Source organism: Apteryx mantelli, chromosome 3 (genome assembly GCF_036417845.1).
Source record: "Apteryx mantelli isolate bAptMan1 chromosome 3, bAptMan1.hap1, whole genome shotgun sequence".
Taxonomy (NCBI): domain Eukaryota; kingdom Metazoa; phylum Chordata; class Aves; order Apterygiformes; family Apterygidae; genus Apteryx; species Apteryx mantelli.
The window spans coordinates 22903724-22931692 of NC_089980.1; the positions used below are offsets into that span (position 1 = coordinate 22903724).

The window sequence follows — 27969 nt, forward strand, 5'->3', positions numbered from 1 at the left end:
GACAGATCTGGATTTGCTTCTTTTATTTGCGCTTTTTTTGATCAGGAACATATGTATCTTCTAACTAACAGGAGATCATTTCATTTTTCATTGGGCTTAAAATAACTTGCCAGTAATCAAAAAAGGTTTCTCTCTCTGCTGTCTGTGATTGATAGGCAGAAGCCAAACAAGTCATTCCACGGTTGTAAGAGCTGCAGAGGTCTCTGCTGAATTCATCTATAGTGCTTCAAATCAGTGTGCAGCACAGCCACTGTGGGAGAAACAGAACAAGGAGTTAGATCGTCTGGAAGGGCCACGGCAGGGACACGCTATCATGGCTCTCGGTAATGGGCTCTGAGAGAACATGCTGCGGAAGACTGGAACTGTATTTTTATGCTTTATGTGTAGGATCCATCTGCGCTGGAACTTTGGGGAAATTTATTGCTGGGATGGACTTCAGACATTGCATGTGGGGTTTCTCTTGAGGAAGGACAAAGTTCTCCAGGGCAAGCTGCATGCTCTTTTAAAATTCTAGGGCCAGATTATGCAAGGTACGCAAACGTAATTGGATTTAAATAACTCTGACTGAAGGCCATAGGGCTTCCTAGCCATCCTCCCCCCTTTACAGCCAGTCTTCAGCTGAGAGGACTAATTCAATGGACCTCTTGGGGCCCCTTCCAGCTCTGTTTCCTGTGATACATTTGGATTCCGCAAAGGGAAGACTGAAGCTGATTGCTTTTATTACAGCTTCAACAGGAGAAATTTGCATTAACAACAATAAAAAGAAGACCTGGCATCTTAAAAGGTCTCTTCTAATTCTGGCAGGTGGTTCAGGTCATTTTCTGCCAGACAGGAACAGTTTTCTACTGTCTGTTTTCTAATGCATTGACCACTGCCCCCCTGAAAGTGGACAGTAAAACACACGGTGAAAACATTTCCTCAAACAACTTTAGGTGTTTTGAACATATCTTTACTTTTTTGCTCATAGAAAGTAAGTGTTTGGTCTACTAATCTGGACAAGCCTTCTGAGCTGATGAGCTTTTTTGCATAAGTAAACTTTCCCTTTGAATCAGTATTTAATTTAATACTTACAACAGTCATTTTACAGAAATGAATTTTAGTGGTGTCCATTGTTACAGCTTAACCACGTGGTATTTTAATTTGACTAGCCTCACCTCAGCCAAAGAGAGCTGGATGACTCCACTCTTGTCTTTGTCTAGGAGCTGGAACACTTCTAAAAAGCAAGAGAGGGAAAAAATGCATATAAACCACAGAGTTTGGCATATAGAGAATCCCTGTCTGACAAAAGGTAGACGTCTGGCCGTTTGCCACGACCTGCTGCAGACCTACTGAGAATATTACAGCTGTTCTTCTCCTTTCCTCTTACAGGTAATTTCTAAGCCACTTCACAGGGCAGAATAGCTAGAGCTACAGCAGCAAGCTGGGAGTTGGCAGCAGGACAACTACAAAATCTAACACGCTCGTATCTGATATGATTTGAGGGGTGCACATGTAAATCAGGTCTGAGTCAGCACTCTAGATGATAAATGGTACCATTTAGAGGAGATGGGACAACTGGGGGCCACAGCACTGAACATAAAGTGTAGATAGCCATAAACCAGAAGAGCCAACTCCATGGCCGCTCAGACGGAATGGCGTTTGCCATTTCTCTGCTGCTTTTTGAAATAGGCACATTTTTGCTGGCTCCCTCACTTTTCCACGCACTTTGCCACATTCAGAGTTAAAAGACACCAAATACTTAATAAAAACCCAAAGTTATCAGGAATCCTCCTTGGCTGATGGCACTTGGCTGATGGCACTTACTGAACAGGGTCTCCAGGCGGATCATGCAGGCCACAAAGCCATCAAAATTGATGGTCAGTTTGCTGCTGGCATAGCGGACGGCAATGCTTTGCTGCACTTGATCGTTGAGAGTGAAACCTGAAGGCACAGGAAGCACACAAATCACTGCCGCAGCAGGTTAATACGCTGCCTTTGATGTGAGTCGTCTGTGGACTCCTGCAGCCGCAGGCACACCCGGAGCACGGAGGGGGTCCATTCATCCCAGAAGGTCTGCTGGGCACCTTTAAAGCCCATTGCACTGCGGTGAAGGCAGCCACAAAGCTCTCCCCCAGCATTTTGTCAAACTGCATATTTAACATTGTTTCACAGCATTACCAGTCCTCTGGTCCCCATATAAACCCATGATTAGTGAGTCTAGAGGATCCAGATAAAGAGCAGTGATGGCAGCAGAGCAGATTGCTCACGTAACACGTTGGGCTTTACTCAGACCCGTATTAGTGCTATTTGCGTCTCTGGATCATTCACATAGCACTCCACTGGGCACAAAAGAGATCAAAAAACAGTGCTCCTCTAGATGTCCCCGAGCTGGCAAGCCCTGCTGCAAAAGTGAATAGCACAGATCAGAGAGGACACGGTTGGGGCATGCCTTGATAAAGCTTGCGCCATCTCTAGTGTGGAGGAAGGTGGTGGGAGGAAATGAAGGGAAAAGAGGCTTTGGGCATAGCTTTGAGAGAGGATGGTTAGACTGGGAAATAATGAGGCCAAAAATAGAGCAAGTAATAATCAGATGGACAAGCAATGATCACAGCATAGACAAAAATATTAATGGTTGAGAATGCAGAGGAGAGGATGGGGTTTGACGTATATAACAGCAAAAGCACTTAGCGGCAAGTCGGGAAGCAAGAGCGGCACTGGCAACACTGCGATCTAGGAGACAGAAGCAGAGCAGTTAACATGCTCTGCTGGCCTCCCAGGGCTTGTTTTTAGCGGGCGATCACAGTGGCCAGAAAGCCTCCCCAGGCAGCATACCCACCCGCCTCGCTGAGGGCGTTCCGCATCTCATGGAAGTCCATGGTCCCGGAGTAGTCACTGTCCACTTTCTTATAGATGGCCTGTGGCAGAGGAACGAGGGAATGGGGCAGCTGCTTTTAAAAGCGCGCCTGCACAGCAGCGGGGTTGTGCGAGCACAGGCGGGCAGGCTCTGACTTCCACAGCTGGATAACAACAGCAGTGAAGACATGGTAACATGAATTCACCAGGGGCTGGCAACCAGAATGAAATATCAGGGCCCTTCTAGGCTCTAACCTTGGTTTGCTAGTCCACCCTGGAGCCCATGCCCTGCCATAGGCCCTGCTCTTGTAGCTAGACTGATCATGCCTGCCTGCGCTGCATCCACACCACCACTTTGCTGTGCAGACACAGCCTTAGCTTTCCCATGGGCTGGGACAGACGCTGCCCCTATCAGCCAAACCTTCTACCCTTTGAAATGTTAGCGAGAAGGGAAACATTTCAAGTAGCTCCTTGCAAGCAAGACGGACTGGGAAGCACATTCCCATGGGCTGGCAGCCTGCCTGCCTTCACGTTACCTGGTGACAGACAGAGCATTGAGGAAAATACCCTATCATTTGGCAAACACCACAGCAGACAAAGTCCGTTTTGCTTAATATTTCAGACGCAAGGACAGATGCTTCCTACTGCCAGCAGGTTTGTTATCCAGCACTGGAAAATACGTAGGCCTAGAGCTCAGGCTGGAACTGGCTCTGAGGGCTTGCTCTGCTGACCTAAGCCCCTCCATGGACCCAATGCCTCCAGCCTGAGGGGAGCTGAGCACTTCTTCACGAACATCCATGAAAGGTGCTCCGTGCTGAGCAGCATCAAACATGGTAGCAACAGACTTGCTTCAAAGGGATGTCATCAAATAGCACAGGTCCAAGTTCGACCTTCCTTTAAACTGCTTGATTCTTGGTGAACTTCTTGGGATATTAAACCCTCCATCAGAAAAGTTATTGTAGCATTTCTACAAGATTTTAAAAATACAAAGCCAGGCTTTTGGTAGATCCTGAAAATGTATGTTTCTTGTGTTTGCTTCAGCAGTTAACTGGCAAACTCTAGCGCCAGAACATGTCTCAGCGACCCTGGTGCTCAGGCGATAATGTAACACACCACAACAGCAGAGACAGGCAGCAGCTTTAATAAAGCAAGCAGCCGAGAGAGACTCTGTCTTTTGTCCAGCAGTGAAAGGGAGTTAATGTGGCTTTTCAGAAGGTATTGCAAATTATGGAGAATGGCGGGGCTAAGGTGAAAGAGGCTCTGCTTGGGCCCTTTTAAATGGAAGGTGCTTCTGAGCCCTGGATCAAGCTCCAGCTGCGAGAAGGGAAGCTTACATGTATATCTGCCTTTGGTGGCTTAACCCAACCTCACTTCTGGATCTGTACTTCACAGTTGAGAGGGAAGGGGAGACAGTCAGAAATAATATCTTACCAAATACTTTTGAATCTTCATCCAAAGTGTCTTGACTTCTACAAGTCCCAAGGAGCCAGTCCCATTCATCTGGGGTTGTTAAGGCAGGGTTCGAAAATCAGGATTCCTCTATCCTCACCAAAGCTGGAAGACAACTAGTTCTGACAAAAACAAATCACTCAGCACAGGGTAATCTTAATGCCACATTAGCTCTCCTTTGTAAAGTATCTCCATCTCCTACAGACAGGCCCACACTTTTATATTTGCTTAGGGAAAGGCATGCCAAGACTCTCCAGGCTATCTGCACTCTCAAGGAATGATTTACGGGATTGCTGAATACACAAGCGTGATTAGATCCACCCATATTTTGTACGGTTAACAGTGGATTAAAGTCCTTCAGGAAACAAAGCATCTGCCTTGGGGTGGACCCCTGTTAGACACCAGAGGCAGGAACCGCGAGTGAACTGCGAGAGCTCGTCTCAGGCTACGCCGTCGTCTGCACGTCCCTCAGGGCCCTGCACATCCCTTCCTGCAGAAGACTACGCACACGCTCTTGGCTTTCCCCCTCAGACAGTTCCTCCAGCCCCTCTCTGCCCCTTTCAGCCCCGTGCTGTGTAGGGAGAGCCTGACTGTAGAGACGGAAGTGGAGGTTGTGCTTAAAACCCAGACTCCTGCCAAGCACGCTGTCTGTGTGTCTTAACCTGGCCCCTGGTCTGGGGCGCCCAGGCTCAACGTCCTGGCTTCTCTCCACTGCTGCTCTTTAGGGAAACGTTTAGGCAATGGGAGACGTAAAGCCGATGAGAGAAGCAACCGGTGATGAAACAGTTGAGGTTGCTGCCGCCCTGAGCTGACAGAGCTTGCTCGGCTGAATTTTATGCCTTCGGTCAACAAAGACACGTGTGCCGAGGCAATGAAATGCAAACTTAGCCTTATCTTATCAGAAAAACTTGCAACAGAGATCCAGAAACTTTAACAGTGATGAAATGACATTTAAAGGATACATCTAAAAGGCTGATCATCTCCCTGCAAGTGTTAATGTTGAATCCATCGCTTTTAATATCCTTTCCTGCACACAAAGGAAGCAAAAATCAAAGTCAGAAGTACTTTTAGACCAACATTTCTCCACATGCCAGCCACATCAAAATCTCTCTAGCACGGTAAATGCTCGGTCATCTCTTCCACTATTTCCTCCCAGCCGTCTCTCTCACTTTATGAACAAATGGACACTAAAGTGGCTGTTTTAGTGCAGGGGCAGGGGATGCTCTCATTTTAGGGGGTGGTAAGCCTCTATCTGCCCACAGAAATCACGCAGCAGCACAATAAGAATAATTTCCCCTGGTGAAGGGGGAGCGATTTGGCAGCTCTTTGAAAGGGAGTGCCGGATGGTATTTTTCCCCCGCCCCGTATAAGAGGTTCAGCAGGTCAGAAGAAACTCAGCGGGGCTGGGCGGCGAGAGGAGCAAGGCGCTGGCGGGTCCCTGGCCGCATGCGAGGCTGCGGCACCGCTGGCCGGGAGCTGCCCCGTCCTGCCGCGGCTCCCTCCCCTCCCGCTGAGCCCTGGCGCAACTCGTGTGCCGCGCTGCAGCAGGTGCCTGCTGCCCCGCTCAGCCTGCAGCGCACAGTGCAACTCACGCTTTGCCAAAAGCTGGTTCAGGATGGTTTGAAGTTCAGCTGCAGTCACTTCACAGTCCTGGGCAGGAAACACAGCACATTAACGGCAAAAGCAGTTGAAGCAAACTGCCTTCATTCTCTGTCAGACATCTGGAGACTATCATACCTCCAACCCTCTTCTAAGGTGGGTAAATCTTTACTTCTTTTCTAACGCTTCCCATTTTCCAGCAGACAGCCCATGGAGGAGATCCTCAGAAACCACAAGTATTTCCTACCCTTTCAGATGGGAAATAAGCCTTTTGTCAGGTGCCGTGGGGACATGACCCAGCAAATGTTAACTTTTTACCAGGCTTGGCTCGACTGATTCAATGTCTCAGTTTCTATCGCGACTAAAGGGGTTCGGGATTGCATTCGAGATCTTCCAGGCTTATGGAAACTACAAGCAAGCAATACCAAAACTCCCCTCTCACAAGACAGAAAAGCCTTTCTAACTCTAAAGATGTTCTCATTCTTCAGTGCCTGTGGCCACCTATTCATCAGGAGCAAATGTGACGTGACAGCTGCGGGCTAGCGCAGCAGGCTTTGGCAGATACTGGCGTCTGTCAAATACAACAAATAAAGAGAAATTTCACCCAACAGTTTTCTAATTCTACACTAAAAGGAAGGAATTGCCCAAGTAGCCAGTTGTCACAATTAGGTGCTAACTCCACAGATAATTTATTTCACCATGGAACAATATTTTCACAGTCACAACTCCCATCAGCCCTATTTTCAGAGCTATTCCTTGCCTTGCATTACCGAGTGAACAAGTCACGTTCTGCACCGATAAGAGGAATAATGTAGTAGACCTGTTCTATTGTAGAACAAATTGAGCTGGAGCTGTGAGCTAACAGAAGGGGAGAACTGCCTGGTTTCCGAAGGCCAGACAGTAAAAGGAATTGGCAGGCCAAATATTTGCATGATCATAACAGAGAGGTCACAGTCTTTTTCTTTCATTTTAGTCCCCTTACCTCTCCCGAAAGCTTGTGAAACGGAGTCTTGAACTCTTCAGCTATAACTTCGTTATCGACATGAGGCTGGAGGAAAGAGATGATCAAGAATGTGATTTACGACGTGGTACTAGAAAGTGAGATATGGGTGTCATAAAGCAACTTTACAGGGGACCGTTTACAACCATGGAAAATATCCACTTGCACTGCAGCAGTGGCAAAACAGAAGCGCTCCTTAAATCAAGACCGGTCAGGGGGTTGCCTTCATTTGGGACTAACTGCTTTCCAAGACTGAAAATGTTTTGAAAAGGCTTTCTTGCAGTATCAAAATAGTCTTATAACTACAGAGCAAATGTTGCTGTACCCGGCTACAGGGAACATGTGGGTGTCTTAGTTCACCGGTTCCTTGGAAGTACAATTTTGCAGTTTCCCTCCGGCTTCAGCAAGACTATTTGTTTCTATGAAAAAGATCATTCTGTGCCCTCCCCCCGTCTCCTACCTATATTACACAAAAGGACAATTTAAGGTGTTCCTACCCAGTCTACAGCTTCTGTGCCTCATGGGCACAGTTACATGAAAATACACATGAAACTAAGCCAGAGAGATGTGTAAAGAAGCCCTGTAACCAAAATGTTTTCTCCTGAGCCCAAACATATACTGTGATCAAGTAGCACAGTACTCAAGAGAACAGTAAAAATCTTACATCAATTTTACCGCACCTTGAAAGAAAAGTGTGTTAGAGAAAAACAGTCTGCCCAGTTAAGGTGTTTACCTCATACGGGTTTGCAGCCACCACATCACCAATCACCCTAAGGAAAAAAACAAATAAAACACAACAACCAGTAATGACTAGTCTACCATTTGCCCATAAAATAATTAAGAAAATAACATGTTTTAATACAAAAGGCATTGCAAAATGCACAGAACAAGCCTCTAGTTTCCCCGCTTGCGGTGCTCCCCATTTCACCCCTGTCTGTACCACCTCATTTTAAGATAGTTTCATTGGGAAATCCAGCTTTCTTGTTCATTAGAAAACCCAGCTTCGTTGTTCTTGCCTCGTATCCAGACTCCTCGGTTTTTCATTCACCGGCTGCTATTGATGAAACAGTCCTTTTTAAAACCATCTCTTCATCACCGTACTCCCAGGTCCTTCCCTGCACTCCTTAATAGGGGCAACTTCTACTTTGTAGCCCTGGGGGCTCTAGTTAGGACATCGCTGCTTGCTGGAGGCCATCTGATAAGCCGTGACTGTGTGTTATGGATGTGTGTGCCATACAGGGAAGACTAGGTAATCAAATACGTCCTAGAAATGGGTCTCTTTGGCTGGTTAATTGCTGGTTAAGGGGAAGCGTAGGGCACGGGACATGGGTCTCTCGCACAGAGTGCAACATTTTCCTTCGTGTCTCTCACCAGCAGAAGAGGACGCTTTACAGAAGACACTTACCGAGTTTTAGCCTGTTTCTCAGAAAAAACTCGAAGGCAGAACTCCCCATTTTTGTCAGGCTCAAAAGTGGAGGGCACAATGATGTACTCGCCCCGGGGCAGCTTCATGCGCCTGGAGACTTCGCGCAGGTTGACGTAACTGTCAGACCTGGCTGCTGGTTTGTTCCTTGCAAAGAAATCGCGGTTCAGATGAACATCCGTGTTGTTTTCCAGCTGTGGAGAACATGTTTTTGTTAGAAACCATTTGACAATTGACTGGTAAGCCAGACACCCTGCTTCAATTTCATTGCTTAAAAGCCATCTCAAGAAGTTTTTCTTAGCATGAAAAAATAAATCCCTGAGTGACAGCGTAAAAGATAAGCACCAGGATTCTGTCATGGGAAACAGTCAGGCAGATAATGAGAAGGGGAAAAGTGTCTTGCTCTATAAAGACTATCTTTTCACATGCCTCTTCACAGTGGTATAAAGATAATTTAAAACATCATAACATCCACTCAAATTTGGTCAAATTAGTACTTGCTATACAAGTTGTCCCACCTATTGAGCATTTTTTCCTTTCATAGCCTGTTCATGAAAAAGATTTTGATTTTACAAATGCATTTCTTTGGAGCAGTTTATGGTCTGTGATAGAACTCCCAGTTGCATAGGAGTTATGCTCTCTGATTTCTTTAAACAGACGGAAAAGAAGAGCAAACAGGACAAAAATACTAGCATGAGGGTGAGATTTTTCAGGTCAGATTAGAGGATTTAGCCAACTTCTACTAATAATATTAAAGATATGTACATAGCCCTTTGGATTATGGGGTAAACAGTACTCAACTTTTCCGTAATATCCATATATCATTAAACAAGTGATACACTGTATAGCTCACAAAGCACTGATGGAACAAGGAACAAGGAAGTAAGAACAGCATCTCTGCTTTTGAACCTCACAGTCCTGATTTTTGCTCCACAGGGATGTCCTTCAAAAAGTATGAGCCAATGATCCACAAAAAGAGTTGTATGTTTGACACAGGCTGTGGAACATGACATACTGATAAAATTTCTGCCTGTCTAAGATCAGAGCATACAGAGGTGTTATCAAACATTTTACGATAATTCAGTGTTTTTCTCATAAACTGTAGCGTAACAGGGGTTTTCATCTTTTTCTGTTTTGAAGACAAGACTGGATTTGGGATTTTTTTCAACACCCCCATCACTTCTCTCCACTCAAGCTTCAGCTACGTGGGGCTGCAAAGAACAAGAAGTCAGATCGCACATCTTTTTCATTGCGTACAGTTCATTTTCCCTTGCATCTGCAAGGCTGTTAAAGGAGCAAAATTAATTAGTTCCTGACCACACATTCATTTACTGAAAGAGAAGGAAAGGGTTGAAAAGCCCAGGAAACATTGGCAGCACAGACCGCTGGACTTAAGTAAATGAGCACAGGCTGTTCCTACTGCCAGATAGCCCTGGGGTCTCTTTCTTCAGCAACGAAAAGTCTCTTTACCTTGATACTGACATCTCTGAGGATTAGGGAAGGTTGAGCTGGGTTTCTTCATTAACGGCAGCCCCAGCTCAGAACAATAAAAGGAATGGAGAGTGCCCCAGAGTTTGGCATTTCTTCCAAAAAACATTAGCTACATTTTCTCACCTTTAGAGTGCAGAGACCCTGTTCTGCCTTCGTCTTTAATAAACAGACAAATTCTGACCTCTGCTGTACAAAATCAAATTTCAACAAGGATAAAGGAGATCAAGATTGGGACTCAGATCTCCCTAATAAAACCTGGTGCCCCAGTGCCTTGGAAATGGTTATGGAGAACTTGAGATATTTGTGCAGTGACAAAGGAACAAAGCTCTCCAGAAGAACTGTCATCAGCAAGGAGGAAGTCCTGCTGGTAGTTTAAATCTCCAGTGCGACAGGAGGTGTTCATTTGGAGGCTAGAAGTCTTCAGCAGAGATTACGTACCTCCGGAGGAATCTGAAAGGAAGAGAAAGAGCTGATGTTAAAGGGCTGCTACGCACATTCTTCAGCCATTAGAGAAAAACACCAGATAAAGCCTCATTCAGACACTTATTGTTCATTCCCATTTATAACCATATACTGTAGTTTACAGCTCTGCATGAAGTTCTGTCTTGTGCTAGAGCTGTTCCAAAGGAAAACCAGGATTTTCAGCCAGACAAATCTGTACAACACTTAATTGCTGTTCTCCAGATATGATGGTGTGAATGATACTGTTGGCTGGAAATATTTGGATGAGCCTTGAAATGTTCAGTCAGGAGACTCAACAATCGTTTAGCCCCACCTTGCAAAACTGACCTCAGAATTTCTCAGAGCAGACCTAAAATCTGCAAGTCTCCTGTTATGGGAATGCTGATAAAAAATATAAGGATACTGTCACCGGCCATCAGCCTGAGGATGAGTACACTGTTGTAAGGCAAATGTAATGAGCAACAAATTTCAAGAGTTAGCCCTTGCTAAATCAACTAGACAGCTATGTTAATTGGTACCTCCGAATACAAGGTAGCTTTTCGAAACACAATCAATTGTCTTGGGAGCGCAAATTCCAGTGAGAGCCAAAGGGATTGTGCTCCCAAGTCACCAAAGAGCTTTTGGAAATTTCACTCGTACAACGCTTCTGGACTACCTGAGATGGCTCCTGGGACCTCAGGCCTTGTTCCTTATAGCCAGCACAGCAGAAGTCAGGAGCTCGGGGATAGGTCCTGTTACAGGATTTTTCACCACGCAGTTCCAGCTACATGACCTATAAAAGCTCTGCAGGGCAGGTGGGCTTGAGCACACACCTTTTTGCTTTCTCTTATAGAGATCTGCTTTAGATCACCATCCGTGTTGGCCTAACTGGCCTTCCTCAGCCACAGCAGCAGCTGCAATGATGTACATCCACAGCACTGAGTGACCCTAGGAACTTGGATCGTGGCTGGATGTCTACGCCAGGTGGCTTAGCAGCCACTTCGTTCAAAAGGAAGAGTTTGTCTTGTTAAGAGTCACTTGCTTCTCTCCCCTCACATCACAGAAGTTAGAGATGTCACTGTAGAATTTTTCCCTACATTATATTTACAGAGACAGAAGCAACACTGGGGAAATCAAAAAAAAAACAAAAAAAACACCCTCCTGAACCAGAACAGTAGCATGGTAGACAATGAATCAAAACAATTTTCAAATGCAAAGAAAAAAAAATGCAAGCAACTACTGAGCACTAACGGTAGGCTGTAATCAGAGCCACTTATCTGGGATTGCCAGGCACCATGAGCCTGCCCCCATTTAGATGCTGAAAGAGAAGGCTCTCCATAAGACTGTTACAAATTAATTGCCCATACTTCTACACCTCTCTCCTGTTAAAGTGGGACAAAAACTGAACCAAAATTTGTCTCACACTTCCCGTATTATGTGCGTCAGGAAAAAATGAGAGAAGGATTTGAATCATCAGGCAAAATCCAGGTCTTCTTGAAGTGTAGTGTTCAATGTGAAGATGTTGCACATTACTAATTTCTTCCAGGGGAACAGAACCAGGGGAATAAAACCTTTAATGAGGAACAAACTATACCCGATAGAGTGAATAGCCAATACTAAGCAGAGCTTCCCCCATTTTCTTCTGTTTCCTGCGGTTCTTCTGCATCAAGCCCACCAGCAGAGTACAGCACGGCTCATTCACGCTCCCTTCGTGGTCATCGTCTGGTTTGTCCAAACGGATTTTAAACTGGGGATTGGTCCAGTATGTTTCTAAAAAGCCCCAAGGCAAAACAAAAAGGAGAAGATTTTGCTCTCATGGTAACCAAGATGGTTGCCACTTGAATTACAAAGAACATATCTTTGGAAGAACCTTTGCCTGCAGTTTGCCCCTATGCTTCCAGTATATTATATAGTTCTATGTTTTCACGGCTATGCCAAACATCAAGTGGAGCCATAGCAAATCAAAGCACCCAGATATTTCCTGGGCAGTAATAACAAACAGGCAGGAGCTGATGCCATTAATTCCAATCAGGCATTTATCTCCGGGAGACATCCTTGGCTGAGGCTGCTATTGGTGCAAGAGGACCAAATGCCAGCAGGCCTCTCCAGAGGTCTAACCTGAAAAGGCATGCCAAACCACGCTGCCGCTGACCTGCCACACTTTCCTGGCCTGTCTAGCCCTTTGGAGGATTATTCCAGCCAGAAGCAGAAGGAGCGTAAGCAGGAAGAGCACGGAGAGGAGAAAGAAGAGAGGTGTGAATTAACTGCGCAGTGGGGAGATAATGCCCTGATGAGGAAATAAGTGTGAATTAGATCTTGATTTAGACTGCCAAGCTTTTGCTTACTATCTAAACCCTGCAGAAAGAATTTCACCTCCAAAACCTTCCTATCTAACCCCCTTCTGGTTCAGAAAGAGTTTGCTGCTTTGTTTGTTTTCTTTGTTATTTCACCAAGTGCCTGCTTGGCTGAGTCTTTACCTGGGTGTTTTCGGCTGCCCCCGGCAGTGGAGCCACGTCTCCACTGTCCATGAAACAGGGTCAGGTCCCACTTATTGACTGTGTTTCCAGTCAGTGTGTCAGGGGTCAGGTTGCAGATCTTGAGCCAGGTGAAATGCGTTTGAAAATCTGAAAACGCCATCCTGGCACACAAAAAGACCGGGTGAGTTCATCACCTGTAACAGTCAGAGCAAACGGATCCCTTTCCCAACGGGGCAGCAGATATCCGTGTCACAGAACTGCCCAAAGTCCCATTTAATTGAACTCTGAAATTTAGAACTGGCTTTTGGGAAACCCCATTTCCCACAGCCTGAAAGACCTGTATCTCATGAAGCCAATTTTTATCTGTGGCCATTATGCATTATGGCCTCAGTCGTACCATTTGCTGCCATGCACAGTCATGGGCAACCAGTCCCTCATGGATTGCACTTCACAAGTAAATTCACCAAAACTGGTGGAACCAAATGTGCAATAAGATGCTATTTAATGCGAGTAAGAGTTGGCCCTTCTGAAAGAGTCTCTCTGTAAAAAAAAGAAAGCCTCAGTTTGGTGTTTTGCTCAAATTTGACTGTGGATGTTGATTTTTACCACTCCTAGTACGTCTGCATGAGTGACAGACCTTTCGCATCGTGCCGTGAGCATGAGGCATGTTCTCAGCTCTCCCCTGCCTTATGTCCCACACAGTTGCTTGTACTGAAGGATGGTGGGTGTTCATCCTTTAATCCAGTCTAGGACAGAGTTTGACATGGGCTCAATATTGGTCTGTGTAATCAGCTAACTGGGATGGGCTTTCCATTAGCTCTGGGTAAATAGACTCTTCCCAAGCGGGGAATCTAGACTTTTTCATTAGCGTGTAGCATTTTGGCAAAAAACAAGCCTCAAAATATAGAGCATCTGAGGTTCATTCTTGCCACTTCATTAATTTTATTGCCATCTGGTCTCTATATTTTGGATAAGCACTAAGTTACGCAAGCTCTAATAGAAGGTAATATTTGAATGGGAATGGAGATAAACAAGAGGCTAGCAACTCACACATGTCACTGGTACCTTAGTAACCCTTTTGGTACTGGTAGTTTTTCTCCATCCAAATGAAAGGACTGTTAAAAAAGCATATGTGCACACAAAATGTCCAAAAGATTAAGCTAACGGAATGATTCTCACCAAAACTCTCCATCATTTACTTGCTTATGCAGAGCCTCTTTTTGTCTGCGATCAATATGATTCCATTCAGGAGCACTGCAGGCAAAAGACAAAAGCAACCTGTTCAGTTGTTACATTTAATTTCATGACAAGAGCAGAGAGTTAGGGTCTGTCTTGGGTTGCAGCTGACAAAGGCATATGTATTTCTGCAACAATTCGACCTTCTGTCCCCACAGCGGCAGTGCACCCAGCAACCGGACTAGACAGAGCTGGGATCACATTTCAGCTGCACTTACAACGAATGAGCCTTAAGCGGGATCATCCCTGTGAGGTGCCAGAATGCACAATGTCACAGAGACTGACTGGATTAGGTAATACGCGGGCTGCAGGTCAGGTGGAGCTTCTCAGCTGTGAGATCTACTGGAATGCCTGGTGTCCTCTCTAGGGAATTAATATAAGCTCCACCGTTTGGATCACCGAAGAACAAGCCAAAAGAGGGAATTAGAAAATACACTGCAGAAAACAGTATTTCTTCTCCGCTGTTCTGATGTTATTGTGTGACAAGCTGCATTCTGATTTGATCTGCTCCCATGTAGCTGTAAAACTCTACACCTGCTTCAGCAGGGTTGTCCCATGCTAAAACAGGTGTAGTAAAATCCGGATGTGGCATGCACATGCGCCTGAGGCAAGCTCTGAGAAAGATAAGAATAATCCTAATTTTTATCTGTATTTTCTATCCTCAAGTATTATACAACATCAGCATCAGTAATGCAGTCAGTCGGGACTGGAAACAGATCTCAAAATACTGCCTGAAAAGATATAGCCTGGTCCAAATGAAAGGAAAATCCATGCCATTCTAAAAATAAAGATAAAAGAGATGTTTTCACTGGCATTCTCATGAGACTCCAAGTCCAGTTTAAGACCAGACAGTTCCAGACACATATTCAAATTTCAGGGTCTTTAGCTGAATAGACCTTTAGCTGCACTGACCTTTTCAAGATTCTCCAGCAGAAATAAAATACAGGCCTGACGCAGAGCCCATCAACCTCCTCAGAGCTGCCAAAGAGGCAAAATGGTTTAGCTCTGTTCTGTTATTTCCCAGGAATGGAATTGGTCTGCATACTCTCCTAAGGTCCTGGCAGCATCGGTAGGATCGCTCTGGGAAACGTCATCTTGCAAAATGACATGGCTATGGCTTGCATTGTGTTGCTCACAATTAAAATGTAGACTGTTCTCTCTTATTGGAAAGCTCTGTCTGTGGCAGGGAAGAATGTCCACTGGGCAGAACAGATCAATATCTAGCCTTGCTACTGATTTAATAGTGTTTTATTCCAACTGATTTAGTGTCTTTCCTGAATGTGCTCTGTGATTTGATTAACTGCATACTCCCAATTTAATTCTGAAAAGATACCAAAATACAGTGAAGAGAGAGAGGCAGGGGTGTGTAATAACCTACTCATCTTTCCAAGCTCCAGTCCATTCCACTTCACCCCAGGGATTTCTAAGCCTCACTAGTTTCTCTGGCTGTCCTCGGTAATTTACCTAAAGGAGACACAACAAACAGAGACTGAGCACTTCCATTATTCCAATCACCATGTAGCAATTGCTTTTCAAACAGGTTAAGTATGATTTGTACTTGAGTGATACGGTCCATTATAATCTGCAAGAGTTACAAGACACCTACAGGTCTTCCACCCTTATTTTACATTCTCCTGTGCCACCAAGTGAGCTGTTAGCTGCATCACCCACGATTTCGTATAATGATAGCAACCTGCAAGGAAAAACAGCAGCTACAAAATAGCACAATATCTACATTCTCAGAAGCAGGAGGCACCTCACAACACAGCAAAGTTGGAAAGAGGTTATTTGGCATGAACATCTGGCATCTGGCATGAACAAACGATTCCACTTTCGGAGAAGCAGGAATATCTAGGGCTCCCTCTGCAGGAACAGACATCGAGGGGAGTTCCCTAACGAGGCTTTGGCACCTTTCCCCTTGATGCCGACTGGCAAAGTTCATGCTCTCGCCTCACGTGGCACAATTTTGTGGTGGAGCGGCTGCCCCCTTTCCTGCTCCTCCTTCCCTTCCCCCCAGCGCAATAACAGCTAGGGTCACCAATCTCTTGGTACAACACAGGTTACAGGCTGCACACTGTACTCCGTAAAACTACCAGTAGTGTACTGAGCCTTCAACCTGGCTAAGTATTACAGTCTGTCTTCTTTTTTTTCTGTAAGGGCTGTGCACAAGTTAGCAACATTTTTATTTGGTCAGCCCCACAGAGACCCTGGAAAGGTGAAGACACTGCACTATTGCAATCCCAAGCTGTTCTGTATGATGGCAAGGGTAAAACCTTCATCCAGGCTCGATGAGCTGGATTAATCAATGGGTACCTAGGAGAGGCTGGCTTACCTCTTCTGCTCCAGTGACGGAGTAAGAGTGTCCCTCTACCAGCTTCAGACTTGTGACTGCTTCTGTTTCAGCTGCATCAGTTTTCTGGGGCAATAAAAATATACACATTTATTGCTATACATTGTACACAAGCACACAGCTTTCATGTACAGGTGAAGATATCCAGATTGGTATCCACAATGAATATCGATATTCTCAATGCCAAGTATATTAAATAGAAGTGAGGTCCTCAGCAACAGTTCACATCCAGAGTTTCATACCCCCATATACGCAGCCCCAGTCACAGCCGAGATTCAAGAAAGTACTGTGAAATCTCAATCTAAATCCAGACTCCCATCTCAGGCAACAGAGCCAGTCACCTACAAAGACATGTCCGTGTGAACTCAGCTCCAGACTGCCTCAGTTTGCATCCAGTATGTCCAAATCTGAACTCTGCTAACCCTACATGCTACCAACCAGGATTTGAAACAAGATTATGAAACAGGATGTGGAAGGTGTGGGGTTTTCAAAACGTACAAACATCTTTTCTTACTCAAGAGACTTTGCATTACGGGTGTTGATAATTCTGGGGATTAAAAATCAAAGCCGGAATCAGACTACAGACTCCTAGGAAGTATCTCAGAGAGTGTGTCTCCAGCAGTTGAGTATCTGGAGTTGAAATTACACAGATTTTGAATGAGCAAAGATACTCCGAGAATGAGACAAAAGAACAAAACTGAGGGAGTCCAGTTCCCAGTTCATGGCTTTAAGTGTTATCACGGACTCTCTTGTAAAAAGGGAGGTACGACAAGAGTAAATTATTTAAAACCTAGCCCAAAGGTTTTATCGCTGAAATCAAGAAAAGTTTCTCTCTGATTGTAGTTCGCTTTTAGTTCAGACCTTATGACCAATGCCTAACACTGATCTGAGCTTTTGTTACAATATGGACCATGGCTCTGAGAAGAGGAATGAGGAGAGTAAAACAGCAGCAGCCTCTTACATTGATGGAGCAGCTCAGCAATGACCCAGCTCGCAGAGCCTTCTGGATGATTTGGTACAGGTCTGAAGGAGCCGCCTTCAGTTCATAGGACTCAGAGATGCCTCCAGTGAAATCCTCAAACGCTTCTATAGGGAAACCTCCCTTGAGAGCTTCATAAGAGCCGTTCAACCTATGGAAGAGCAGAGCAATCCAAAGGGTAATCTCCACTTACAAACATTTGCACTGCAGAAAGAAGGGTTTGCAGTTCAGTATCTCTTGGTCTTCTGATCATCAGTGTGACTTGGGGCACCAGAAGTAAAGAAACTTGAAACAGACAGTTGGTAGTGTCCTTTATGGACCTAGAGTAAACTAAAAATGGGTGGAAAAGAGACTGCGTTTGGGTGAAGTACATTGTGCCTCACACCACAACTGCTCAGGCAGTCAGCTTTCTCCCAACCAGGAATGCTGCCTCGCAGGTAGCCAGCTTACTTGGCATAGGCCTTCTCCAGCAGGGCACTCCAGAACTCGCTGCGCTCCGCCGAGTGGACGAAGAACAGCTTCCCGTTCTTGGTGGGCAGCCGGTCGTCAACCACCACATCCACCCACTCCCCGTACTGCCAGAACTGATGAAAAGAAGAGAGAAATCGCTGATCGGGGCTGATATGCATATAATGGCTCCATACTACCACCTTCCTGACCCTATTTAATACTGGCTCACGCGCTACTCTTTCTGTTTTATATCAGCTTGTGGCTTCTGACTGTCATCCACAGGCACCTGTCATCTAGTCCCCCTGGACAAGCTACTGTGGGCTGTCGTTCCCATGTTGGACTCCACCTCCTTGTAATAGAAGGAAGAACTCCTCTTTCCCATCCTTGTGAGCCACTAAGTAGGCTTCTTAACATGGTATTCAAGTTTTGCAGATAGCTAATACTAACAGCACCTTCTTGCACATCTTGAATATCTGGAACATCAGCACTTCTTGAACATCTGGAACACTGTTTGTGCTCCATGTGTAGGTTATGTGGTGGAGACCACAGAAAGCTAATGGGTGCACAGGATACTCTGAAGTCTTCTTTTTCTAATCTGCTCTTTTAATGCAAGATACCTTGAAGAGATCCAATTTTCAGAAAGCGCTGAAAGCCATCCACTGAAAAAATCAAGCCCCTGTAAAAACGTTGCAAGGAGAGGTGACCCAAAAATGGAAGTACCCAATAGTGCCAATCCGCTCTAAAAATACTGGAAAATGTGAGAAACATTGCTAATATTATTTTTTTGCTTGAACACTTGAAACATTTCCTCCAGAATTTGATGCAATCCTGGATGCAAAGGAAAGAGGATCGTTTACACAATTAACCCTCTGCTGAGATGAGTTGGCAGAATGGATCTGGGCTCCAGCACACCTGCCCTCACCAGAAGACCTCCTTTAGTATTGCAGGACAAACCTACACTGCCACGTTAACCCAGCAGCAGAGCTTGTGCTTGAGCCTAACTTCCACATCCTCGACACAGCCTGGAAGGCAAAGTAGGTTGGCTTAACCCTGAAACTGGTGCACTCGCTCTCCAGGAAGGAAATTCAGACAAAGCAGCAGGGAGGGAAGGGAAGGAGGAGAGAACTTGTCAGTCTGAACTCCATCTCAATAAGCACTTCAGACATAGCTTGGCTTGAGCCACATGGTGTGATGGTTCAGCTCAGTTTAAAAAGCCAGTATACTGTCTGCTGTAAAAAAAGCACAACCTAGCCCAGTGAACATGTGTCATTTAACACGATTTAGCATTTAACTCTGCTCTTCTTTTCTCCTCCTCTTTACCCCCAACCACTTCACTTCTGCACTGTAATTCTTGAATATTTAACCTGTGCCAAAGACAAAAAAGCTGCTTTTAGCTAAATATGGGCGTATTCTCTTTTATTCACAATACGCTGATCATATAGGTACCTGGAAATGAAAGATCCCAGCATAGTCCTTTTGGAAACTCTGAGCCTTGGGAACAACGCGGTACAGAACATCTGGATTCAAAGTGAGAGATGCCATGGCAGCTAGGAGCCAGCAGTCACCTAAAAACATGCAAGTTCCAAAGCAGAATAGTTCATTAACAGGGTTTTGCCAAGCTGATCCTTACACCAATATGTAATGCTCCTAGACTAAAATGCCAAGATTAAGTGCCTTGCAAGGTCCCGCCAGATGCAGTATTGGTTTGGCTATTCATTTTTGTTGTGTTCTGTTTTTTATCTATTTGGCTCATTTTCTACCCACCCAGAGCTCACAGATATCCTGGAGTCTCTGAAGCTCATAATGGTGATAAATGTCATCGTGTAATTTGGCACTCTTTCCAAGGCTTTACTGTTTTGTTTTTTCTTAATGAAGCTGTGAAAGCAGGGTCCTCTTCTACATGCTGTGAAAGCAAGATTTTTGCATGCTTTGCAATGCCTTCTGGAAAAAAGGGCATAGCCAGAGAGAAGGGATTTGAGGTATGTTGGGTTGCAAACCCCGGCTGGCAGTACAGAGTTAATGACTTGCGCATCCTTAACCAGCCCTGAGCTGCCACACCTGGGAGAGGCAGGGGCTTGGAGGGCATCCAGAAAAGGGCAAAAGGTCTGAGTTGCTAGCAGGGTGGTGGGATTTTCAGTTTTAGCTTTTGGAGAAAGCTTGGTTGATAGCAGGAAGATTTGGGTGGCTAGTCCTTGTTAGGCCTTTCTTTGAAGGTCTGAATTTGGACCATTGCTGTTTTCCCTTGGAGAGGCAGAAATAATGGTGCCAAGTCTGGGGAAGAGTTCTTCAGAGGAGGAAGAGGAAGAGTCTTATAAAGTTAGAATTGAAACCCTTATTTTTCCAGCTGTCCCCAGCTTTCTTGCTGTCCTGACTGTTCCCGGCCCGCCGTGAAGCACAAAAGGCTATTTCTGAGCAGATGCCGGAGCAGGGCTCCTGGTGTCCCTGCTGTGTGCCTCCGTGCCCTGGGGAGACTAGAGGAAGTCTGTAGGAGTGACAAGGTGCTGCACTCCCAACATGCAGCATCTGCAAGGGCTTCCCTCTCCCCGGCTCAGGCCAGACTTTTACAGCCAGCGAAAGGAAAGGTGCGTTTGATTCACAGCTACACCAAGATTCAGTGAAATGGGACTCGGAACAAAACAATTTCAGACTCTCATCCCCATAGGATACCAAATGCCATGTGAAATCCTTTGCAACTGTCTACAGTATCAATTAACTTCTTAACATCTGGGAGAATGAGTGACATTGGTGTGGACGCTTCTGCCTCCCGCAAACGTACAATGCAATTTAACTTTCATGGGAAGTATCGGGGCAAGTCTGCTTGGAGTATTAATGGAAAGAATTGTATTGAAAGAATTGCAGTGCTGAACTTTGTCTTGAAAATTACTATACCTGCCTTGAGCAATGCAAAGTCTCATCTCTAAACCTTACTTGGGAGCCTAATATCTTTGTCTAAGCTTTTGACTGAACAAGTATTAACCATGTCTTCAGAAAGGAACAAGTTGGGAATTGGCTGTTGTGTATTAATGAGGATGCAGGAAACTGTCCGTACCAAGAAGCTTCCAGGACGGGGTCTAAATTACACAGCCTGCCTCTTCACAGAAACACAGACTCACAGAATGGTTGAGGCTGGAAGGGACCTCTGGAGATCATCTAGTCCAACCCCCCTGCTCAAGCAGGGTCACCTAGAGCACATTGCACAGGATTGCATCCAGGTGGATTTTGAATATCTCCAGAGAAGGAGACTCCACAGCCTCTCTGGGCAACCTGTTCCAGTGCTCTGTCACCCTCACAGGGAAGAAGTTTTTCCTCATGTTCAGATGGAACTGTCTGTGTTTCAGTTTGTGCCCGTTGCCTCACGTCCTATCGCTGGGCACCACTGAAAAGAGTCTGGTCCCATCCTCTTGACACTCTTCCTTCAGATACTTGTACACATTAATAAGATCTCCTCTCAGCCTTCTCTTCTCCAGGCTAAACAGGCCCAGCTCTCTCAGCCTTTCCTCATAAGAGAGATGCTCCAGTCCCCTAATCATCTTTGTGGCCCTTCGCTGGACTTGCTCCAGTAGTGCCACATCCCTCTTGTACTGGGGAGCCCAGAACTGGACGCAGTACTCCAGATGTGGCCTCAGCAGGGCTGAGTAGAGGGGGAGGATCACCTCCCTCGACCTGCTGACAACACTCTTCCTCATGCACCCCACGATACCATTGGCCTTCTTGGCCACAAGGGCACATTGCTGGCTCGTGGTTAACTTGGTGTCCACCAGCACTCCCAGGTCCTTCTCGGCAGAGCTGCTTTCCAGCAGGTCAACCCACAACCTGTACTGGTGCATGGGGTTTTTCCTCCCCAGGTGCAGGACTCTGCACTTGCCTTTGTTGAACTTCATGAGGTTCCTCTCCGTCCACCTCTCCAGCCTGTCCAGGTCTCTCTGAATGGCAGCACAGCCCTCTGGCGTATCAGCCACTCCTCCCAGTTTTGTATCGTCAGCAAACTTGCTGAGGGTGCACTCTGTGCCTTCATCCAGGTCATTGATGAAGAAGGTGAACAAGACTGGACCCAGGACCGACCCCTGGGGGACACCGCTAGCTACAGGCCTCCAACTAGACTCTGCACCGCTGATCACAACTCTCTGAGCTCTGCCATTCAGCCAGGTCTCAATCCACCTCACTGTCCACTCATCTAACCCACACTTCCTGAGCTTGTCTATGAGGATGCTATGGGAGACAGTGTTGAAAGCCTTGCTGAAGTCAAGGTAGAAAACATCCACTGCTCTTATCTTCTTGTACACCACAATGAGATCTCGGCCTATAAGTAAAGTTTCTTGGCCCTACTAGAATAATAAATTGCTAGTTTAAAAAAAGCACAAGCTGACAGTGCACATTTATTTTTTCCAAGTTCAACATCATTTTGCCAGCAGCAGCTTTCACAGTTTTGTGTGCGGTTGTGCCTGCATGGTGCAGCAGCACATGCTCCCTGTCCCTGGTAAGGCAGCCTACGTAGGACCACTAAAACTTGTCGTAATACAGCTGCACGTTACAAGTCACCTTTCAATATGTGAGGAAACTGTTCCATTCCCTTCCTAAAAAGGGCATCTAGAATTTCTGGAGCGAGGGAAAATGAGGCCAACTGGCCAATGAATTAAATATTTAATTAGAATGTATTTCCAACACAGGTAGAGCCCAACAAAATGACAGCAACAAAAAACATTTCTGCTCACTGTATACATTTGAAGTTGTACTCTTTTTAGCTTACAAAAATAAAGAAGTCTTCCCAGCATTAGCCCTGCAAGGCTGTGTCACCTACGGGCACATAAGCTGCTTTCTGCTGAGTCTCATATTTCATCAATAAAAGTTTCAGACAAGTGCCAATGACAATGTGTGCTGCTGCTGTTGAATGTGCTAAAAAGGAACCAGCTTGGTTCTTGGATCCCAAGTCATTTGTAATGCTGGTAAGATCCAATTTTTTTATTTTTTAATTTGAAATGAAAAATTCTGACCTTGAGTTTGTGATGCAAACATGAAACCTAGCTGTGCATATATATGCAGTTTTGAAGAACTACTTTGACTATTAGCATACTTCAAATGAAATCACTACCTGCTCACAGATGCATGCTCACAGAAGAGCATGTGGGGTTCAGCCCACAGGACACTGGGCTGCGAAGCCCCCAAAGCCAGCACTGTCCTTGTATTCATGGGAGGTGTCTGGGCCCAGTTCTCTGGTTACCACTATTTGATGCATTTGGGCCCTGCTCTATACTGAAAGCCTGTTAAGCCCCACAAACGACCGGGAGTCCCTAGAGACATTCAGGAGGTGACAGAAATAAAAAGGGGCTCGAGGTGCTTGCAATCAGTTTCTAGGCTTAGCACAAATGATGCATTGACCTCTTCTAGCTCAAGAGCGGGTAATATTCCTCAGTCCTTTAGCTTGTAAGCTGTCAAGGAAAATGAGGCTTTACTGCAGGCATTTTTTTCTTTTAATGCTATTAGAGAAACTTCTCAAATTGGAGGTGACAAGAAATGTCGCTTTTCTTATTTGTCAGAACAATTCTCCTAAAACAGAGGAAGTGATTCCCCATACTCTGCTCTAGCACCCACCAAATAAATATCCTGGAGCAAGCATATGATTGGGCATCTTATTTTTAGCCTTGGGAGCATAGGCATGCACACTGGGGAATTTTTTTAGCCATTGCTTTAGTGGTGCTGCGTTTACAGGACCAGCACTGGTATCATTTCTTGCCAATGACTTGCAGAAATTGTTTCAATCGCATTTGCACGACGCATGAGACACTAGTGCAGTGAGGTCCGAAGTGCTGCACTAAGCAGCACACAAGTGAGAAAGGCTGGTTTCTCTGCATTTGATCTATCAGATTCTCATTACCAGAGTTGCAGCGCTCTCGCCTCTGTATGCAGTCAGGAGAGGCTGCTGCTGCTGTCTTCCGCAGCTGCGTTTTATCAGCTGGGCAGCCAGGAAAGAAGGCTGCGACAGCAGGTATTCGAAGGGGGAACAGAAAGCGCTTGCAGCTCCATTCTGGGCGTTTGCCTAAGGGCTCTGCTTAGACGATGACAAGCGTTGGAGAAAACAGGCAAGACAGACAGTTTTGCTGTGACAGATCTCCAGGAGAGGGTGCTTACTGCCTGACAGATGCCTTACGGGCGTCAGGCCCTGGCGTGGGAGCTGCCTTTTTGGCGGTGTTTGCCCAGCGCGCGGGGCGTCCCGGCGCTCCTCTCCGCTTGCTCGCGGCTCTGCCCGTCGGCTGCACCAACACACTGAGCGTCCAGCACGGAGGGTCGGGACCCACTGCCTTGTCGTGGACGGTGCGACACAGCTGACAGGCTCCGCTAATTGTTTTTTTCTTTTCTTTTTTTTACAGTGTGGTCCTTGTTTCTAGTTCGTGCCTGCAAGCGGATGGGCACGTCACAGTCCCAGGCTCCGCGCTAAGTCAGCCCCTATTCTGCCCCTCCGCTCCTGTGTATTTGAGTGGCGTGAAACCGTCACTAGACCTTGCTCTCCTTCCCAAATGAAACCCCTAAGGACTAGGCTGCAGGCTCCAGTGTCCTCGGTGCCCTGTCCTCGTCCCCTGAGTCTGGGAGCTGCTCTTTGGGGCCAGGCACGGAGCGCCGGCTCTCACTGCGGGGCACGTGCACTAACGCTGCTGCTGCCATCCACCTCTGTCTTAAGAGGAGGAAAAACAGCAATCCAGCTTCCCACTTCGGAAAGGGATAAGCAGGTGCCCACCTCCAGGAGACAGTTCAGGCAACCGCAGGTTTGACACAGCTCTTACAAGCCTCTATATGCCCCATCCCACCATCAGTGTGCTGGTTGCATGAGGACTGGTTGTGGTATCTGGCACTCTCCATACTGTCTCATGTTGAGCCTGGGTGCCTGGCTTGCAGCTGTGGGCTCTGACCCACATGTGGGGGCTGCGATGCCCAGCCTCAAAGTCCTTAGCCTGCCTATAGGGTAGCCAAGAGGACGTGGTGTATGAGGAATTTTTAAATTAAGCTTCCTTTTTCTTCTTCCAGAATAAAATTCAGAACTTGTCTACTTACCCAGATTGCCTTGGCAGATGTCCGTTCGAGTAGCTCCTCCAACTATAAACTGAGGGTTGGTGCATAACTCCTGAAAAGAAATGTTTTGAAAGTACGTATCATCCTTTCTGGTCTGAAAAGTCTCCATTTCTTGTTCGTTGTTTCAGTATGAAGTTCAAAAAATAGTAAACGTTTCCAATATTTCTTAAAAATACCCACTTCCTCCTTTCTCTGATTAACCAGCTGTCACAACAACATTGCATCGTTAAATTGAAAACTGCTCTTACTGGGGGGTGGTGAGCCAAATCCTGAAGCGCTTTGTTGCTTGAGACTGTCCGTGATACTAGTGAGAAGTTTTGCAGGTATGAGGACAGAGGGAAAACTCACCTTTGGAGTTCAGATCTGATTTTCTCTTGCCGTGCTTTGGGCTAGTGCAGCTGATTTGTGGCAGTGATTCCCTGCTCTCACGCACCGGAGAGGTGCTGCATTTCCACTACTGCTTGTAGTGGTGGCGCTTCCCCACCCCAACCGCACTTCCCGTGCAAATACTCTTATTAGCAACTCCCCCGTTCTTCCCAGCCTTTTGGGGGCAGCCAAGCAGGTTATGTTAATGGCTTTTCTTCTTCTTCCGACTCCAGACAGTCTATCACAGAGCTCAGCCGTCCCGGTGGACAGGAGACCGGAGGACGTTGCCACCCAGAAGAGTTCTTGTGGGGTTTTCCCCCCCTTCCAAATTGGTGACCTGTTACAGCACCTGATGGCAGTCAGCAGTAGGTGACATATTACTCATTTAGACACCTGTCTCTTCTAAGCCACCGCCAAGTGCCACGTAGGCACTCTTTAGAAGGGCACTTTCTACCTTTTCTCCTTTTAGAAACCCAGTGTCAAAGCCAGAAAATAATGATGGAAGAGCACCTGTCACTCACTGCACCGCAGCAGTCCCAACCCAGGGCGAGGTGCCCTGAGCAGTGAATATTTGTCTTGCAGAGGGCCATTGCTCCAGCAGGGCTCTTCCCGATCACCCGCTGGGCCCCGCTGCTTGTTTCGGGTGCCGGCAGGTAAGCGAGCAATGACCCCACCAGCCTGGAGTCCCAGGCAGGGTCTGGAGCTGGAAACCTGCCGGCTGCCTGGAAAAGTCCAGGAAATGAGCCCGGTTTCCCAGGCTGTCACCTCCGACGGGGGTTATCTGTCGCCTTTACAAGCGGCTTAGATGCAGGGCTCCGTCCCCAGGAGAAGGAAGCAGAGGGTCCGTCCTCCTGGGCAGGGCGCGAGGGCTCTAGCAGACGCGCCGGTGCCATCCTGGCGCTGGGCTGCCCTCCACCCCGCGCGCGGGGACAAGCCAGCGGGTCTCGACGCTTGCAGGTGAAGCGACGACAGAGCTGCCTGGTTTCTGGGGAGCACGGGGGGGTGCTGGGCAGGGCTGGAGCAGTGCACCGGGCTGGCTCGCAGCCCCGGGCTGGCCCTGCCTGTGCCGCGCATCTGCTGCAGGCACGGAGCTCCCTCGCACGGGCTGGACAAGGATCATTCAAGGGGCTGCCGAAGGCCCCTGTCCTCCCAGGGCAGGCAAAACCAAGAAATATTTGCACGGTGCTTGTTGCTGAAACACCCAGGTACCAAAGCGAAATGCTGATTGACAGATGGGCGCACCAGGGGAGGTACGGGAAGTTATGAAAACTGGAAGTTTCAGTGTCTCACTTTTCAGGAAAATAAATTTCTAGACCTTGAAATTTTCTCTCTTTCTCTCTTTCTCCTTCCTCCCCCCTCCTCATTTGAGGAAGGCAAGTTATTGGGGGGGGAGGGGTTCCTTCCTCCCTCCCCCCTTTTTTCATTTTTTTCTTCTTGATATCCCAGGCAGGGACAAAGCAAAGGAAGGAGGAATGAAGTATGGACAAACGACTGGAAAATGAAAGACCAGAAGAATAGTGAGGCCCTTACCTTGCGGTTTAAAAAAATCTCAGCATCTATTCCTGTCTGATGAAAATGACTATTTTAAATGAATGGCTATTTCTAGGATATATGCATTTGGGTAACAACAATTCCAATCGGTTGTTCTTTAATTGCTACAGGCAGCTTGAAGTCATGCAAAGGGTTTTCTTTAAGCATTAGCCTAATGGCCTTGGAGGCACATCGGAAGGGACGTGGTGCGCGGACGCTGTTACACCTGATGATCGGTGGCTCCTGGGGGAGCCCTGTCTGGATCCCCTTCGGGCCTTTGTGTGCTGCTCTGAATTTTAGCGCAGCTTTCTAGCTCCGTGGAGCTGGGCTGGAAAGCTTTAGAGAGAAAGGAAGGAAGCAGGTTCTCATGCAGCAATAGGCTTCCTCGCTTTATGAGGGATTTCAGAAAGGTTGGTCTTCCCCTTTTCAACCTCGCTGCAGCTAGCAACCAGGGAGGTAAAGAAAGCGAGAAGAAAAAACATAAAGGAATAGCAGATATTCAGGATCAGCACTGGTTTAGGATGGACGTCCTGGTGCCTTTGATTAGATCTGGCCCTAGGGAAACACGCAGTGATAAAGCACTCTTACCGTGGGGCGCTTCCAGGTAATTCCCTGGGTTTTGCAGGAGTCTGGTCCCAGGTCCTTGTAGCCCAGTGTGGAGGGACAGGCTGGGAACTTTTCATCCTTAAAGAGCACCCTGGCCTGCAGGCACTGCTGCTTCAGGGCCTCGTAGTCCTGGTTTAAATACCGGATGGCATTGCCGTGGGACCCCAGCCCACCCGCTGCTGCCCGCTCCTTGCACAGCCTGGCCGCGGCGCTGGACATGTCGGCTGCTGCTGCGGGGCTGCTCCGTCCTCGCCTCGTGCCCAGGACGGGCCGAATATATGCAGGCGGCCGGCTGGGGTGGAGCGAGGGCTGCCCCGCGCGCTTCGACGGCCTCGGAGGGAGGAAGCGTGCGAAGAGCAAACACGTCAGCGAGGCCGGCAGCAGGAAGATGGCAGGGGCCGGAGCCTGCGCTGCCGGGGCTGCGGGCACCGGCCTGTGCTACTCCCCTTGTATTTGCTTAAAAGCTTGATAATCTCTTGCCCCTTCTTAAAATGCGCTTTTTGACAAGGAGCAAAGAAAAATGGCAATACTGCAGCCACACCTGTTTACACCATTGAAACCGATCCTGTGCCTTGCGTGCTGAAAGGCAGGCTTGCGGCTCAGCTCTCGAGGAGCCCAGATGCCCACGGTTTCCAAGCTCCTTTCCTTCAAAGGTCTGGCCCCAAACGGTGGGAGGTC

The 27969-nt window shown here is 46.9% G+C and overlaps 1 protein-coding gene across 1 annotated transcript; it reads right to left on the minus strand.

The window, feature by feature from the left end:
• On the minus strand, positions 1-27766 carry LOC136991552 (calpain-8-like). The gene is made up of 21 exons (XM_067292906.1): positions 27274-27766; positions 24772-24841; positions 19174-19292; positions 17728-17861; positions 17260-17428; positions 16281-16364; positions 15327-15412; positions 13892-13966; positions 12713-12873; positions 11830-12005; positions 10233-10244; positions 8286-8497; positions 7614-7650; positions 6863-6928; positions 5874-5931; positions 5244-5308; positions 4264-4332; positions 2816-2894; positions 1804-1920; positions 1155-1213; positions 1-250 (listed from the first exon to the last, which is right to left on the minus strand). Exons 1-21 carry the CDS (start codon positions 27508-27510, stop codon positions 227-229), a joined length of 2109 nt encoding a protein of 702 aa, XP_067149007.1. The 5' UTR covers positions 27511-27766; the 3' UTR covers positions 1-226.
• Between the last annotated feature and the right edge of the window lie 203 nt (positions 27767-27969).